This window comes from Bubalus bubalis, chromosome 2 (assembly GCF_019923935.1).
Source record: "Bubalus bubalis isolate 160015118507 breed Murrah chromosome 2, NDDB_SH_1, whole genome shotgun sequence".
In the NCBI taxonomy this organism is placed as follows: domain Eukaryota; kingdom Metazoa; phylum Chordata; class Mammalia; order Artiodactyla; family Bovidae; genus Bubalus; species Bubalus bubalis.
The window spans coordinates 178,662,690-178,679,158 of NC_059158.1; the positions used below are offsets into that span (position 1 = coordinate 178,662,690).

The 16,469-nt window shown below is 56.3% G+C and overlaps 1 protein-coding gene across 9 annotated transcripts in view; it reads right to left on the minus strand.

Annotated features, from left to right (window-relative positions):
* Positions 1–16,469, minus strand: part of RPS6KA1 (ribosomal protein S6 kinase A1) — a 38,050-nt gene that overhangs the window by 9,201 nt on the left and 12,380 nt on the right. For 5 of the 9 annotated variants that reach the window (XM_006055457.3, XM_025278671.1, XM_006055459.3 and 2 more), the window contains 15 exons: positions 13,905–14,021; positions 13,541–13,622; positions 11,624–11,704; positions 11,362–11,441; positions 9,645–9,751; positions 8,638–8,675; positions 8,157–8,299; positions 7,671–7,741; positions 7,268–7,356; positions 6,241–6,305; positions 5,878–5,980; positions 4,353–4,483; positions 2,749–2,874; positions 2,088–2,177; positions 1,558–1,716 (listed from right to left, as the gene is read on the minus strand). In XM_006055457.3, the coding sequence (XP_006055519.1) occupies positions 1,558–1,716; positions 2,088–2,177; positions 2,749–2,874; positions 4,353–4,483; positions 5,878–5,980; positions 6,241–6,305; positions 7,268–7,356; positions 7,671–7,741; positions 8,157–8,299; positions 8,638–8,675; positions 9,645–9,751; positions 11,362–11,441; positions 11,624–11,704; positions 13,541–13,622; positions 13,905–14,021 (1,482 nt within the window). Of the gene's footprint in view, positions 1–1,557; positions 1,717–2,087; positions 2,178–2,748; positions 2,875–4,352; positions 4,484–5,877; positions 5,981–6,240; positions 6,306–7,267; positions 7,357–7,670; positions 7,742–8,156; positions 8,300–8,637; positions 8,676–9,644; positions 9,752–11,361; positions 11,442–11,623; positions 11,705–13,540; positions 13,623–13,904; positions 14,022–14,331; positions 14,491–14,871; positions 15,087–16,469 lie in introns of those variants that run through there. The other 4 variants (XM_025278670.2, XM_025278669.2, XR_003107319.2 and 1 more) reach the window with 4 other exon arrangements.

The following is a 16,469-nucleotide window of genomic DNA, read 5'->3' on the forward strand; positions in this document are numbered from 1 at the left end:
AGACACGGGCTCCTGGACATGACGCTGTGCGAAGGTCACTGCGCCTCCCATGGACTGATTTTTGACTCCTTGCTCCCCAAAAGAAGTTGGAGTGAAATCTAATTAAGACTTTGGAGCACCTTGCAGCTTACAGGAAACATAGGCAATCGAGAAACAATTAAAATGATACCCCAAGGAGGCAAACGCATTCAGAATGTGGGACCGGGACTCCCCTGGTGGCTCAGTGGTTAAGACTTCGTGCTGCCAATGTAGGGTTACAGATTCAGTCCCTGGTTGGGGAACTAAGATCCCATATGTTCTGCAGTGAGGCCAAATAAATAAGTAAATGATGTGGGACATTCCACAGAACTGCTCTCTTCAACAAGTCAGTGGCATCTGAAAGGGAGGTTTTACTACGGAGGTGACATGGATGTACACATTTAACGAAACTCATCAACTTGTACACTTAAAATCTACTGCAAGCAAATTTTATCTCAGTTTTATAAGAGACTTAAGGGGTATGATAAGTGAATGAAAGGTATGAACCTTGCAGAGATTGTGAATCCAATAAACAAATTGCGGACATTTTTGACATTCGAGTCAGTTCTAATGAGGTGGATGAATCTGAAGTAAGTCAGAAAAAGAAACAAAAATATAGTGTATTAACGCATACATATGGAATTTAGAAAGATGGTAACAGCAATCCTATATGAAAGGCAGCAAAAGAGACTCAGATGTAAAGAACAGACTTTTGGACTCTGGGAGAAGGCAAGGGTGGGATGATTTGAGAGAATAGCACTGAAACATGTATATTACCACATGTAAAATAGATGAGCAGTACAAGTTCAATGCATGAAGCAGGGCACTCAAAGCCAGGGCTCTGAGACAACCCAGAGGGATGGGGTGGGGAGGGAGGTGGAGGGAGGTGGGAGGGGGGTTCAGGATGGGGAGACACATGTGTACCTGTGGCTGATCTTGTCAATGGACAGCAAAAACCACAATATTGTAAAGAAATTAGCCAGTGTTTCCAGCAGCATTTCCTCCTACATCCACTTCCTCTTGTCCTGACAGCTGAACCTGCAGCCAGATTCCTCCCTGAAGCTTTGAAGCTCCCACAGTGATCTTGCTGTTTCCCAACTCAAAACCACTCTGCATCTGTAGCTCCCCACCCAAATTTCTCAGTCAAATACTCTGGCTCCCTTCTTCCCAGGCTGTGTGACCTCGGGCAAGTGAGCTCACATCTCTGAGCCTCGGCTTCCATAACTATAAAGTGAGGCTAAGACCAGCATCTACCTAATAGAGTTGCTGTGAAAATCAGTTGAGATAACCAAGAAGGAACGCAGCATGATGCCTGCCTAGGTCCTGAATAAACGTTCCTTTTCACAATGTGGCCTCATCCTCCTTTCCTTCCTTACCTCCATCCACCTGCCCACTCACCCAGCTCAGGTCTCCCCTCTGTCTGGCTGGGGGAAGACTGCCACTGTCTGGGCCGGTCATGGTCCATGAATTCTGCTGATGGTAAGACCCCAGGCCGCCCCCTGCCCCAGGCCCACTCGGTGTCCCCTACTCAAGACTTACCCCCTGGGAGTGCAGGTACTCCACGGTCTTGCTGATGGTGTGCAGGACGAAGCTGGCCTCGCGTTCCGAGAAGAACTTCTGCCGCAGGATCTTGTCCAGCAGCTCCCCTCCCCGCATCAGCTCTGTCACCAGGTACACATGCTTGCCGTCATCGTACACCTGCCAGAAACTGCGCCGTCAGGCCCCTCCCCTCGGCGCCAGGCCTGGGCTCCTCGGTCGCCCACTCGCCGGGCCAGGGAGGCAAGACCTGAGCCTTGGGCCTGGGTTCTGCTCTGTGTCTCATCACCCTGGCAGGGCTTTCACCTGGGCCCCTGAGCAGGATGCTGGCTCTGTCCTGAGGGCAAGAATGCTCTCAGAGAATGCCAGCATCACCCAGGGAGGGCACCTGATGCAGCCAGACTAGAGGCACCTCAGTGGACCTCCCATCCGTGAGCAGAGGAGGATCAGAAATCAAAGAAATGGCCACCCCGAGACCCATCCGAGAATCAAGGGCCTGTGTCCCCACCCCACCCTGAAGGACCTCCACTCACATCTTTCAGAGTGATGATGTTGGGGTGCTGCCCGTACCGCAGAAGAATTTCAATCTCTTCCGAGGGGTCTCGCTTGCTCTTGTCGATGACCTGAGGAAAGGGAGTGCACGTGGCGGTGTTGGGGGATCAGAGTCCCGACCTGCCACAGAGCCCCACACTACAGGGCGTGGAGTCTCGGCCGCACGCCTTTCACCCGACCTGCCACAGAGCCCCACGCTGCAGGGCGTGGAGTCTCAGCCGCACACCTTTCACCTGACCTGCCACAGAGCCCCATGCTGCAGGGCATGGAGTCTCAGCCGCATGCCTTACACCTGACCTGCCACAAAGCCCCATGCTGCAGGGCGTGGAGTCTCAGCCGCACGCCTTTCACCTGACCTGCCACAGAGCCCCATGCTGCAGGGCATGGAGTCTCAGCCGCACACCTTTCACCCGACCTGCCACAGAGCCCCATGCTGCAGGGCGTGGAGTCTCAGCCGCACGCCTTACACCTGACCTGCCACAGAGCCCCATGCTGCAGGGCGTGGAGTCTCAGCCGCATACCTTTCACCCATCCACAGAGCTTCCAGCACTATCCCTCCCCGACCAGAGGGCCAGGGCTACATCACCCACCACCTCCACCCCAGCCGAGCAGCCTTGGCCTAGACAAGATCATGAGGTTCACCTTGACAGCATACTCCATGTTGGTGGCTTTGTGGACACAGCGCTTGCACTCAGAATAGGAGCCCACACCAATCGTCTCTTTTACCACGTAGCCATCGCTAAAAACCAGGTTCTTCCCATGTAATTGCTGCAAGAGACCAAGAGGTGGGACTGATTATGTGCTCTAGAATGGAAAGTCATCTCCCAGAGCCCCAGGCCTTGGGCCCCTGGAGGTGGCACTGGGCAAGAAGGAAGCCTGGTGCGCTGCAGTCATTGGGGGCACAAAGAATCGGACACCACTTAGTGACTGAACAACAACAGGAAGCCTGGGGTAGAAGGCCTCAGGCCAGAACCTGCCCCTCTCCGGGCCTGTTTTCTACACTACATGATGGGCACACTTGCTGGCTCCTGGGCTCCTGGCTGCAGTTTGTGGTCAGTGGGTGCTGGAGCAGGCGGGTAAGGAGCCATCACACACACGTGGAACAGCTGGAGGCTCTGAGAACCCAGGCAGGCCTGCGAGGGGCACGGGAGCCCTGAGCCAGGTCCCAGCTCTCCACTTCCTGTGGCTGTTGGCGGGTTGTTTCCCTTTTCTGGGAGACACAGCCCACCTTGTGGGAGGTCTCAAGGCTCTAAGACATTAACTGTATCAAATGCTTCGTGATGCTGAGTGTGTAGCAGGCACTATTCTGAGCCCTTTTCACCAGGTGACCACACAGCCCACACAGGGCCCTGCTTCACATCTGCTGTCCTCACATCCAGTCCGGTTTAACACTTGTCTGGGACCAAGATATCCCGGTTGGATAATAAATCACATAAGTCACCCTAACTTTACACATAACTTTGTGTTATGTAACTCACATAATCCTTGAAACAACCCTCGGGGAAAGGTTCTATCCTCACCCCCATTTACAGATGAGGAAACTGAGGCACGAGGAAGTGTCCCTTCCACAATCCCTGACCTTGGAAGCTCTGACCCAGGCAGTGAGCTCCAAAGTCTCCATTCTTGCCTCTCAACTCTAAATTTCCCATGGAGTTCGGAGAGTAGGCAAGTGGGAGACAGTGGGAAGAGATCTGAGTGCCCGCCCAACCTGTCAGGGCCAGCCACCACCCAGTGCCACCAACCTGGGTGTGCCCCGGCCCTCCAACATTCTGGCTCTGTGTCAAGAAACTCATAACCTGGAGAAGGGAAGGGCTACCTACTCCAGTATTCTTGCCTGGAAGAGTCCATGGACAGAGCAGCCTGGCAGGCTACAGTCCATGGGGTCTCAGAGAGTCAGACAAGACTAAGCAACTGAACACACACGCACACGGGACTTATTAGGACCAAGCGTGTGTGAAAGGAAAGCAGATGGCGATTCTTGAAAAATTCAAATTTCAGAATATTTTTAAAATAAAGTTTCAAAGTACTAAAAAAAAAAAAAAAAAAAGAAACTCATAAGCATGCTGCCTTCCCTGTTTTACAAGTGGGGAAACTGAGGCTCAAGGAGGTTGAGGCGCAGTGGGCTCCCCGGTGGCAGCAGGGTCTGAACCCAAGTCTGTCCGAATTCAGTGCCTGTGTTCTCAGCTCTTCCACCTCGTGGCTTCCAAGAAGAAAGGGACAGCTGAGAAGTTTCTCCCGCCCCTCACCTGTACCACCGCATGCAGGGGCGCCTGTGTGGCCCGAGGCTTGCCGTCGTCCTCCATTAGGCCGGTGGCCACGAAACTGAAGCCGCGGAACAGCTGATGGGCACCAGCACTGGGGGGGATGCCTGGGGAGTCTGCAGAGGCAGGAGGGGGGTGTGAACCAGAGGAGGCACCCTTGACCCGAGGTAGCCCAGAAAGCTGGCCGGGATGGGAGCCTGGGCAGGACCTCTCATCTCTGGCTTTAGCCCATCTGCCCATGTGTGTTCAGACCAGTCCAGCCCTGTCATGTAAGAAACAGCAAAAACCCTCACATCCACCACCCGCCCAGGCCAAGGCACTTTATCTCTTCCTGGAGGCCTCCTTGTGTCTGGTCTGCCCCTTTAGGTCCATCTTCTCTGCAGCAGCTAGATGGAGGGTTCCAATCACAAGTCTGTGCCCTGTCTGTACCCTTCCTCTGCCCTTGGGATAGCCCAGGCAATGAGATGCTTGTGATCTTAGCCTCCTTTCGCCCCACTCCACAGCTCAGCCACGCCCAGCTTCTCAGATCCTTAGAGGAGACTCTAAGCCATTGTACGTGCTGTTCCTGCTAACTAGACAACCATTCCTTGTCCATCCTTTGAGGCTCAGCTCACACACTGTCCTCTGAGAAACCTGGCCTCACGCTGCTCCTCCAGCCCGTTGCCCCTGCTAAGCTGCACTTGCTGAGCTGCCCAGAGCTGACTTTGTGTCTCTCTCCCACTACAGCCTGAGCCATATGAAGGCAGGGCCTGGGTCTGTCTTGTGCACCATCGATCCCCGCATGGCTGGCACACTAAAGGGACCTGGTACATACTCATCAGATAAATGCAGATGGGACGGGCTGCTCAGAGAAGTGACAAGTTCCCCGACATCAGAGACGTACAAGCACCCCTCTGCTAAAACCTGTCCCTCTAGGAGGCCTTTCAGAACGCTCCTCCCCAGCATGTGGCCAAAACGTTAGGATTTACCAAGTTCCCTCTCAGAAGCCCCCTCCTCGGCTTCTATCTGCAATCCCATGGACTGAGTGGGTCTGCGGCTAAGTCCGTATTCCAGATGCGTCACCGAAGCCCAGATGTCAGAGCAGCCAAAGCTCATTCCCACGCTTGCCCCTGACCTCTGGGCATCGTCACCCCTGCTCTGCCAGACCGTCCACCTCGCGCATTTGCCAGGTCAGATTCTTCACCCCTGACGTGAGTGGGAGCCTGATGTGTCTGGTCTTTCCAGTGGGCTGAAGGTGCCCGGGGCCAAGGGTCCTGACTTTTCTATTGTGGCCCACTCACCCACTCACTCCCACCCCCTTGCCCAGGCACAAAGAAGCCCATAGAGCCCCGGAGTGGGACAGCCAGGCTGAATGAGACGGGGACAAAGAGTCAGAGACTCCCTGCCTGTCTGCCCACATACCTGGGCCTGCCTCAGCCCTCAGGGCCCCTGTGCCCCAAAGAGGCCCCTGACTCCCCACTTCCCTCCTGGGGAAGGGAAAGCCCAGGACAAAGTCAGACGAGGGACGCACCCTTGGGTGTGCGGGACGTGAACTCAGTGTCAAAGTAGAAGGTGTCATCGGGTTGCGCCACGGCCGGCTTGAAGGGTGGCTTGATCTCACGCCGGTACAGCTTCTGCAAGGTGGAGTGGGCGCCCTGGTTACCTTGGCACCCCACAGCCCACCAGCAGCCCCATGCAGGAGGAGGAGTTAATGGCCTGGACGGAGCACAGGCTATGCAGACAGGGCATAACTGCTCGCCCTCGGGAGGCCGGCCCGTGCCCCCAAGGCCACGCTGTCACCTCTGCTTCACCTCGGAGGCTCGAGTCAGCAGAGGCCCCCTCCCACCACAGCCGAAGCCCTGCCTGGGGCCCCAGGGTGGATAGACTCACTCACATTCCAGTCAATGGTGGAGTAGAAGACATGCCGCTTGATTTCCTCTGCCCCATCAGGGCCGGAGCCTGCAAGAGCCCAGATGAGGGGCCTGCCCCAGGGCCTTCTAACCCCAGACAGCCGCCCTGTCCTCCGAGTGGCCGCGCCTCACTGGGGTCTGGGACCAGAGGCTGGGCTCACGCCACCCCAAGTCCAGCCATCACCCCGAGGCCTACAGACCACTCAGCATTTTCTACTTTCTGGAGCCTCTTGATGATTGGACTCCCATGTACTGATGGGAGAAGGAGGGTCCAGAGAAGAGAAGCTAGACAACTTGTCCAAGGCCAAAGTCGGGACAGGTCAAACCTGTCCTGAGATTTGCAGGGGGTCCCCACCTCCCCCAGCTCCGCACCAACTTAGGCCTCATCTCTGCTGCTCTTAGGCCATCGCCCTTGTCAGCCACCAGACAGGCTCTCCCTCCTTTCAAGCCCAGACACCTGGATGGGACCTTACGAAGCTGGTCAAGGTCCAGGTGAACCCGGGAGCCAAGGAGCCAACACATACTGAGCAGCTACTACAGACACATTCATGTGACTTCATTTAATCCGCGAAGCTCGAGATCATTGTCCCTGGTGGACACAAGGACCTCGGGCTCTGGGGGGAGACGTCAACTGCTTTGGGTCACTCTGCTCACAAACAGCACTCATCCGACCACAGTATCTGTGGAGGGACCACCGCATGCCAGCAGTGGGGTCCCGAGCCCCTGGCGCCTGAACTCGTGCTCCTTCTCCTGAGCCAGCAGCCTTGACGGAGGAGCCGTGCCGGCCTCTGTCCTCATCCCCAGGGGGAGTGGAGATGACTCAGTTCCTGCTTTCCCCCAGACACAGGTCACCCCCCCGCCCCACACTCCACACACGGGGCCAGAACGCAGGGTGGCCGCCGGCATTGTCTGCCCACACAAAGGACAACGGCCCCTTTCAGCCCCAGATGTGGCCCCGTGGCCTAGGCCACAGCTGTACCCGCTCCCCTCCCCTGGGCTGGGGCCACTTACCGAGCCGGTTGGCAGGATTCCGCTTGAACAGGGCCCGCAGGAGGCTCTGGGCTTCCGTGCTTAGAAACTGGGGCATGCCCAGCTTTGCCCTGCAATGGCCCCGGGGTCTTGTCAGGGTTGAGCCCCGCCCCGGAGGCCCCGTCTCACCTCCCGCCTCTGTCCACATCTCATTTCCAGCTCAGTCCAGACAAGCCGTCCACTAACTTCCCTCCCAGAGACTCAGGATTCTCCACCCATAGGCCCTGTGGGTGAAAAGGGAGCCCTAGCAAAAGCATAGCACTCGAACCAGCGGAGTGTCTCGTTCTTGGAGAATCTGAGGATAGGTGTGGGGTGTTACTCTGGCCCCCAAACGAGGCCAAGAAGAGGAGACACCTGGAGGTGTCAGAGAGAGGCTGGAGCTTACTTCAGAATCAGAGTCATAGTCTCCTTCCGGTCCTTCCCCTGGAAGGGCAGGGAGCCCGTCAACATCTCAAACTGCAGGGAACAAGGGTCCGTTCAGGCTCTGCTCCCACCCCCCAGGCCCCCCACCTCCTCCCATCCGGGCCAGCCACTCAGCCCCCTGCCCAGAAGGTCCACCTGGATCAAGAACTGTGTGTATCCCTCCCCTCTCCGTCAATCAGACCACCAGGAGCAGAACTAGGGGCCTGAGGTTGGGGAGAGGCCCAGTACAGGGCGGGGGGCACCCCAGGTGGGGCCAAGCCTGGAATCCTTCCAAGGAAGGAAACTGCAGCTCGGAGGAGTGTGAGGCCAGCTTAGCTATGAGAGGACAAGAGAAGAGCCTTAGAGACCAGAAACCACCCTCCCTTGCCCCCATGCCCCACAGATGGGGAAACTGAGGCCCAATGCCTGGACTGGTTGCTGGATGCTTTACTCCTGCCTGGGCACTCACCATCAACACCCCATAGGACCACCAGTCTGCACTGTGGGTATGGCCCTGGCGGTTGACGACCTCAGGGGCCATGTACTCCACTGTCCCGCAGAAGGAATAGGCTTTCTTCTCATGGTCGATGGCCTCCTTGCTCAAACCGAAGTCTGTGACAAGGAGCACAAGTGGACACACCTTCAGGACCCCCTGCCTTCCTCGCTGCCACCCCTGCACACCCATGCCCTCCTGCCCAGAGGCCTGAGGGCATCACCACCATGGTACTCAGGAGGAAGCTGAGGCCCAGGGGGGTGAGATGGTCTGCTCAGCATTACACAGTGGGACCTGGGATTCAAACCCACGTCATGCCAGGCCTGGACTTTTGACCACTTCTAAGTGCCTGGCACAGCCTCTCAGGACAAGCGGATACCCTAGCACTCAGCCCAGGTCCATCTAGAGCCCATCCTGCCCTCCCCTGAAACCGGAGGGGCAGGTGCCCTCCACTCACCAGTGAGTTTGATGTGGCCTTCCTCATCCAGAAGGATGCTGTAATGGAGAGAAGAGTTCAGGGCCCCTCAGTCGTGGGCCTTTGGTGGGGTCAGGTGACGCCACGGGTCTGTAGGGGCTGGGCTCAGCCCAGGGAAGCTGGTCCACCAGGTCTGGCTGGTGAATGGGTGGGTGGCGCAGGGACTGGGGGTGCCGCACAGGTGTGTTGCCTACCTTTCTGCTAATTCTTGAAATGACTGTGTGAGGTAGGTACTCACATGGCCCCGTTTTAATGATGGGGAAGTTAAGGCCCAGGGAGGTTAAATAACTCCCTCAGTCAGAGAGTTAGGAGGTGGCAGAGATTAGATTTGAATTCAGGTCTGCCTGACTCTGGGCTTCCCTGGTGGCTCAGATGGTAAAGAATCTGCCTGCAATGCAGGAGACCCAGGTTCGATCCCTGGGTCAGGAACATCCCCTGGAAAAAGGAATGGCTACCTACTCCAGTGATCTTGCCTGGAGAATTCCACGGACGGAAGAATCTGATGGGCTATAGTCCAAGTGGTTGCAAAGAGTTGGACATGACTGAGTGACTTAACACTTTCACTTTTCACTTTCTGCCTTACTCTAAAGCCACATCCTACTCCACGTAAGCACCTGCCCCTGGCTCCCAAGTTACCACTTGAAGATATTTAGATGTTAAGGAAGATTCTACAGAGGGTCATATCAAGGAAGGACCTTTAATAGTGGCATCTCAGATGTCACACTGGATTAGCAAAAAAGGTAGGCAACGCCCAGGCACAGAGGTACCTGGTGCTTGGCGATGGCAGCCCTAGTGATGAGGCAGCCCCCAGGCGAGCCTACTGCCGCCACCACTTTGCTCCACCCGCCCATTCCTGGGGCAACCCAAGAGAGGGGCACTTTCTCAGGGGGAGTCACCCACCCCCTCAGACTGGCTCTGCTCTAGAAGAGGCCCCTGGGGCCTGCCTCTGCACACCCTAGGGAGCTGGGCAGAGCTGGACCTTCACTCACTTCTCAGGCTTCAGGTCTCTGTAAATGATGCCTAGACTGTGCAGGTGATCCAGGCCCAAAGCCAGCTCGGCCAGGTAAAACTTCACATCCTCCTCCGTGAACATAACCTGCAACGGGCGGGAGGGGCTTCAGCCGGGATCGCCCCTTTCTCAGGAGCTGGGGCACTGGGCACTCAGCAGCTTCCCCGTCCCCCTCAGAGATTCTATACCCCCTTTTCTTTATGAAGGGGTTTGAAGAATAAAGTGACTAATATCCAAGTCGCTCATGGTAGCGTTGAAAGGCAAGTAGGGAAAGGCTGGAGACAGCCCAAGGGTCAAGCAGTAAACTAAACTGTCTCCTTCCCACATCATGGAGTGTCTGCCAGCCATGAGGGGTTCCCAGGTGGTTCAGTAATGAAGAGTCTGCCTGCCAAGCAGGAGACACGGGTTCAAGATCTGGGTCGGGAAGATCCCCTGGAGGAGGGCATGGCAACCCATTCCAGTATTCTTGCCTGGAAACTCCCATGGACAGAGGATGCTGGCAGGCTACAGTCCATGGGGTTGCAAAAGAGTCAGCCACGACTTGGCAACTGAACAACAATGCAGCCATAAACTAGAACAAGGATCCCTCCATACGATCTCCAAGGTATAAGTGCCAAGTTACTCCAAAACACACTGTCATGAAGAAAGCAAAGTACAGTATATGTAGAATGGTATTTTGTATGTAAGAAAGTAGGGGTCACGATTCAGATCATACATTGAATTGGTTTGTATTTTTTTCCCAAAGAAACATGGGAAATTTAGATAAGAAAAATGTTTACCTAGAGGAGGGAGTCGAGAGGGCTGGGGTGGGAGGAAGACTTCTCAATGGATATTTTTCTTCTCAGTCATGTATTATCTATTTGATCATTCAAACAGCATTTTAAACATTTAAAAACTTTGGTTCTCTTCTAAAATTTAATTTGTATTACTGGTCCCATTTTTATATCTGGCTCAAATTCTTACATGTGAGTTCAAAAGCCTTTTGGTTAACAGCACATAATCCTAAAAAATCCAGCTTTCTAGGTGGATTTGAGCTTCTCCGAATCCTCATAACCCTGCCCAGGGAAGCCCTGAAAAAAATGGAAGTGAAGGGGTTTCCCTGGTGGTCCAGTGGTTAAGAATCCACCTTGCGATGTTAGGGGCACGGATTTGATCCCTGGTCTGGGAAGATCCCACATGCCTTGGAGCAACTAAATCTGTGCACCGCAACTGCTAAGGCCAAGCTCTAGAGGCCACAAGCTACAACTCCTGAAGCCCATTCACCCCAGAGCCCATGCTCCACCATGAGAGAAGCCACCGCAATGAGAAACCCAAGCACTGCAATGAGTCACAGCCCCCACGTGCTGCAACTAGGGAAAGCCTGCATGCAGCAATGAAGACCCACCATAGCCAAAAAATAAATAAAAACTCTCAAATAAATAAATCTTAAAAAAAAAAAAAAGAAGAAGCAAGGAGGTGAAGAGGTAAGAGCCACTCTTGGGTTCCTGGAATCAGGGTAGGATCACATCCTGGGCCTAATTCTCCTCACCCATCTCAGGGAACTCTCAGAATTTCAGCCAGGGAATGGGCTCTGTCCCAGAGTGGGTCAGGGAATGCTGGGCAGGCCTGGCGAGTCCCAGGTGGAGGCCTCACTTTCGCGCCAGCTCCATCTGGGGCCCTGGCAGTGGGGTGTCCGGGTGTCCTGGGTGTCAGCTCACCTCTTTAGAGAGCCGGGTGAAGAGGTCCCCGCCGCGCAGGAAGTCCAGGATAAGGTAGAGCTTGCCCTCGGTCTGGAAGGCTGGGGAGACGGGAAAAGGCCATGGGGGAGCCAGCTGCGCCCTGGGCCTTGTCCCTCTGCCCCTCAGCTCCCTTGGTCTGCCAGGCGGAAAATGGGGCAGTATACAGGGGAGGCAACAGCCCCCCAACAAGGGCAAAGGCCGGCAGGTGGGGTGGGAGGTCAGGGAGGGTCTGTGGTCTTACCGTAGTGCAGCTTCACCACAAACGGGTGGTTTACGTCAGCCAGGATGTCTCTCTCCATTTTGGTCCGAACGCGGTCACGCACTGGTCAAAGGAAGAAGGGGCTTACCAAAGGTCTGGCCGCCCAGCACAGCAGCGCCTCCAGCCTTGGCTAAGAAGGACTCTCTTTTCTACTTGTTCCTCATGTCTCTCGGCAGTGCCCAAGACTGGCCTTGGTGCCCTGCCCATCTCTCTAGCCCTGTCGCTAGCTGTGTCCCGAGGGGCCATTCAATCCAGCCAGCCTAAGCAACCTGTTCCTTGTGTGCCCCCAGACTCTGCCCCTGTGGCTCCCCCTGGGATGCCTTCATCAGCCCCTTCTCTGTCTGGCATAAAAATCTCCAATTCCCAGACTTCCCTGGTGGTCCGGTGGTTAAGACTCTGCACTTCCACTAGAGTAGGCGTGGGTTCAATCCCTGGTTGGGGAAGTTCCACATGCCATGCGGTGTGGCCAAAAAAAGCAAGAAAAAAGTCCCTGATTATAGCTGAGGGTAGACTCCCTGGGCATGAATTTCAGACTCATAGGTCTGAGCAGGCACCTTACCCTTTTTTTTTTTAAGAATAAAAGTCCCTAGGCCGTTCTGATTGTCAGCCAGTTCTCCTCTGACTCAGTTGAGGCATTCTCTCCTCCAGGAAGCTTTCCTTAACCTGCCAGGCTGAGCTGGAGCCCTCTGGACTCTTGTAGTGCTCTATGTCCCCCTTCAGAGCACCTTTCACCCTCTAATTTTCTTGCTCCACTCACCAGACAAGGCCGGGACCATGCTGGATTAACTACCCTCATCACTGCTTCCCAAATACACCTAGCATTTTCAAACTATCAATATCGCTCTACATTTCTGTTCAGGCATAGTTCCTCCCTCCTGGGGTGTCTTTCCTCTATGTTTTCAGTCTGGAGAGAAGGCCTAACTCACCCTCTAAAGGCACAGCTCACCTGGCTACTCCCATGGGAGCCCCTCCCCTATGAGGCTGAAACCCAGATTCTCCTGGGTCCCAGCACCAACTGCACCAGCCTGTGGGGTCCCGCACCCCCTACCCTGTCCCAGCCAGGGAGCCCTTCACAGCATCTTTCTCCTCCCATCATCCTTCCTGGGGAAGGATTCCCATCCCTACCAGGCTGGTCTTAGAGCACCACAGCTAAGTCACCCCACAGCCAGCCCACTGTGGCCACAGGAACCCAAGGCCAGTACCTCCTATTCTGCCCCCACCATCCTAGCCGGGGCCCACTTCTCCTGGTCAGCAGGACCAGCCTGGTCCCCAGGCTGACCAAGGAGTCACTGTCCAGTCCAAAGCCCACTCGAACCACCCTCACACCCTCTGTAAGTCTGGGAACTCTAGACGTGGGCTCAGCTCCCTTCTGAACCTCTCCATCCATCTCTGGGGCCCTGCCTTGACTTACCCTCTCCAACCCGCCCAACTGCCTTGTTCCCTGGGTTCCCTCCTCTCCTCTCACACTCTCCCCATCTCTGAGAGGTCTCCCTCAGACTCTTCAAGCATCATGAAGCAATTCTGCTAACAGAATGCCTCTGCCTAACCAAGCTGATGCCTGATATCTGAAGCCCTTGCCCCGCCCGCCCCCACAACACACCGCACTCACCCCTGCCTCCTGCCAGACGCCCTTCAGCTAACACTGGCACTTGGCTTAGTGGGGTGGGAAGGGGTTAATTCCCGGAAGTCTTTTCTTCTGAATGGATCCTGTCTTTGCCATCAGGGGCGGTGGGAGAGAAGGAGGGGCTGAGAATAGGCCTGTTTCTGTATCTTCAGACCGGGTATTCCTGGTGAGAGAGCTGTCTCTCCCATCAGACCCAAGGCCCCTAAGAGCTGGGTGTCATCTGCCCTCTATCTCTGCCCAGCCTGAGGCTCTGCGGGGAGGCACCCCCCACTCACCTTTCAGTGTCGCCTTCTTTAGTACCTTCATGGCGTACAAGTGTCCACTGTCAGGTCGGGTGACCTTTCGTACCAGGAAGACCTTAGAAGGCATCGGGGTGGGGGTGGTGAGGGGGAAGCAGAAGAGAAGATGGGCAGGGGGCTGACCCTGCCAGCCCGCATGCCCCAGGTCCCAGGCTGACCTCCAGCTTCCCTAAGCACCAGGTTGCCCTTGTGTTGCCCCTGGGTACCACAGTGACCTCTCTCCTCCTCCCCTCAGACCCATCAACCCTTGCGCTCTGATACTTTGAGCTCCAAGGTGGTCCTCCCACCCCCACTGTGACATGACGAGTGCTGCCCTCCTAGCTGTGGGCTCGGGACTCACTTTGCCAAAGGATCCCTGGCCCAGGACCTTGAGGAGCTCAAAATGGGATGGGTCGGCCTTCTCCGAGCCAGCCTTGACATGGTGTGTGATGGAGATCTCCTTGAGAACGCCCTCATCCTGATGGAGGAACAGAGCTGGTGAGCATGGTAGGTCCCATCCAGGTCAGCACAGGGCATGGCCCCCCATCCTGAGATCCTACTCCCGCCAGATCTCAGCAGACAGGGTCCTGCACCCCAACCAGCCAGCTACCCTGGAAGACAAGGCCTCCCAATTCATGCATATCAAAACCCGAGGAGGACCAAACCACCAAGGAGCCGGGTCAGGCGAGCTCATATTGTTCCTGCTGCTCCAGCCTGGTCAGGCCCAGAGGGGTGCCCAGGCACAGCCGGGCTGAGCCAATGCCAGGCTCTGGCTGAGGCCTACAGACCTGCCCCAAGTCCTCTCTGGAGGCTCCCCTCCCGCAGCTACAAAGGTTTTGGTTTTGCCACAATAGGAAGTCGAGTTTGCTCGCGTACTGGGAAGGCACAGCTGGGCTTTTGTTTCTGGCCAAGATGGAAGATGGGCTCTCTCTGGTAGAAGGACAAGGCTAAGATACACAAGAATACAAAGTCGCCACTTCAGACTCCCCCTAGCAACTCAGTAAGTGTCAGCCTGAGGTTGGGGGAGTAAGACTGGGACTCTCTGCACCACCCTCTGACACTTCCTTCACACAAGTCTACTAGAAACTCCTGCCAGGTCCCAGATGTTCTAGAACCCCTCTGCTCTCCTTCCAATCTGTCGATGCCGCCCTGGAGCCCGGAAGTGCCTCCTCACTCTCCCAGGAAGCAAGGCTGGACAGGGTCTAGTCACCCAGGAGGGTCAGGAATGGGCAAGGAGAACCCAGAGCCAGCTGTTTCCAAACTGGTTACTGGGGCACCTGTTCCAGGGGCCACCGTCAGGCCAGGCCCAGACAGCTGGGCACACTCACCGAGTCCTGCCTGGGGCCAGGGCCAGGGCCAGGGCCAGGGGCAGGCAGGGAGGTCTGGCTGATCCTGGGCCGCTGCTTCCTGGGCAGCCAGGGGAGCAGGGCCCAGAGCCGCAGACGGGGCGGCTTGGGATCCTGCTCCATGCGCCCGGCCGGGCCGAGGCACCATGGCAGGAGCAGGCAGCGTCCGGGGCTGCTGCGGAGGTGGCCAGGCCCAGGGCGGATGTGCAGGGTGAAGGCGGGGGCTGGGCCAGCCCAGGGCCACCAATCACTCAGGGCCTGTGGTTTCCCAGCTCCCTTACCACCTCCCTTCCTCTCTCTCCCCCACCCTCCTCATCGCCGGAGGGCTGCCCTCTGGCCCTCCCCCCCATCCTCCCTGTGGGCCTGCAGAGGGAAAGCCCCATATGCCAAGCCGTTGCTGAGGAGGAGACAGGTGCCCAACAGGCAGACACAGGGACCAGACATGTTCAGGCAGATGAGGAGGGACACCCAACAGGCAGAGGCAGGCTCCCTACAGGTGAAGACAGATGAAGGCGCACATCCAACAGATGGGTAGGAGAGTCCCCGTGCCCAGCAGGCTGGGATGCACAGGGCCATGCACCCAACAGGAAGGAGGTGGGAAGAATACACATCCGACGGGCAGAGACAGATGGGGACATGTACCCAACACAGGGAGGAGGCAGGAAGGGACTCATACCCAACAGGCAGAAGTGGACAAGGACTCATATCTACCATGGAGAGGCAGATGGGGGGCACACATTCCAACAGGCAAAGATAGATGGTGACATGTACCTAACAGGCAGAGACAGATGGGGATCCAACAGGCAGAGGCAGATGGGGGCTTGCATCCAACAGGTGGAGACAGATGGGGAATTTACTCAACAGGCAGAGACAGAAGGGACACGACCCAACAGGCACCCAGCTATGTGACATGGACCCAACAGGTAAAGACAGGCACTCATGGAGTGGAGACAGACAGGAACCCAACAGCAGAAGCAAGTGGGCAGCAGTCAGAGGCAGCCAGCGTCAGTGAGGTCCAAGGAGGCTGACAGATACCCAGGGCACACTATCTAGACACACAGGCACCCAGAGAGTCAGACCCTGGACTTAAGGGCAAGAGCTCTGGGTTCCTGCTGGTCCACCTGGGGGAACATCATCTGCAAAACCCCAGCACTTGAGAGAGAGCAGTCTGGTACTTGTGGCCGACTCATCTCTGAGGAATTCCATTTCTTTGGGCTTTCCGTCCTATGCCAGGGCCTGAGAGGGGCCCAGGATCAAGTCACTAGACGGAGACGGATGTCTGCTGAGTGTAATCTGATGACTCTGACCCTGACCCAGACAGATATCCCAAAGCTGTCATGCCCCACTTCAGGAACCAGAAACTGAGCTCCACCGGACAGCGACTCACCCAGGCTCAAAGTGAACTGGTGGCGGAGCCTGCTCAAATCCAAGTCCTCTCCCTGGTCCCTGCCTGGCCGGGGGTCAGCAGGCCTCAGGGGCCAGAAAAGGGAGGGCGGGCAAGTCAGCCAGAGCGATGCCCTGCCGAGCCAAGCCCAGCCCCTCCCTTAGTACCAGGGAGAGTCTGGGGACTTCTGCCTCTA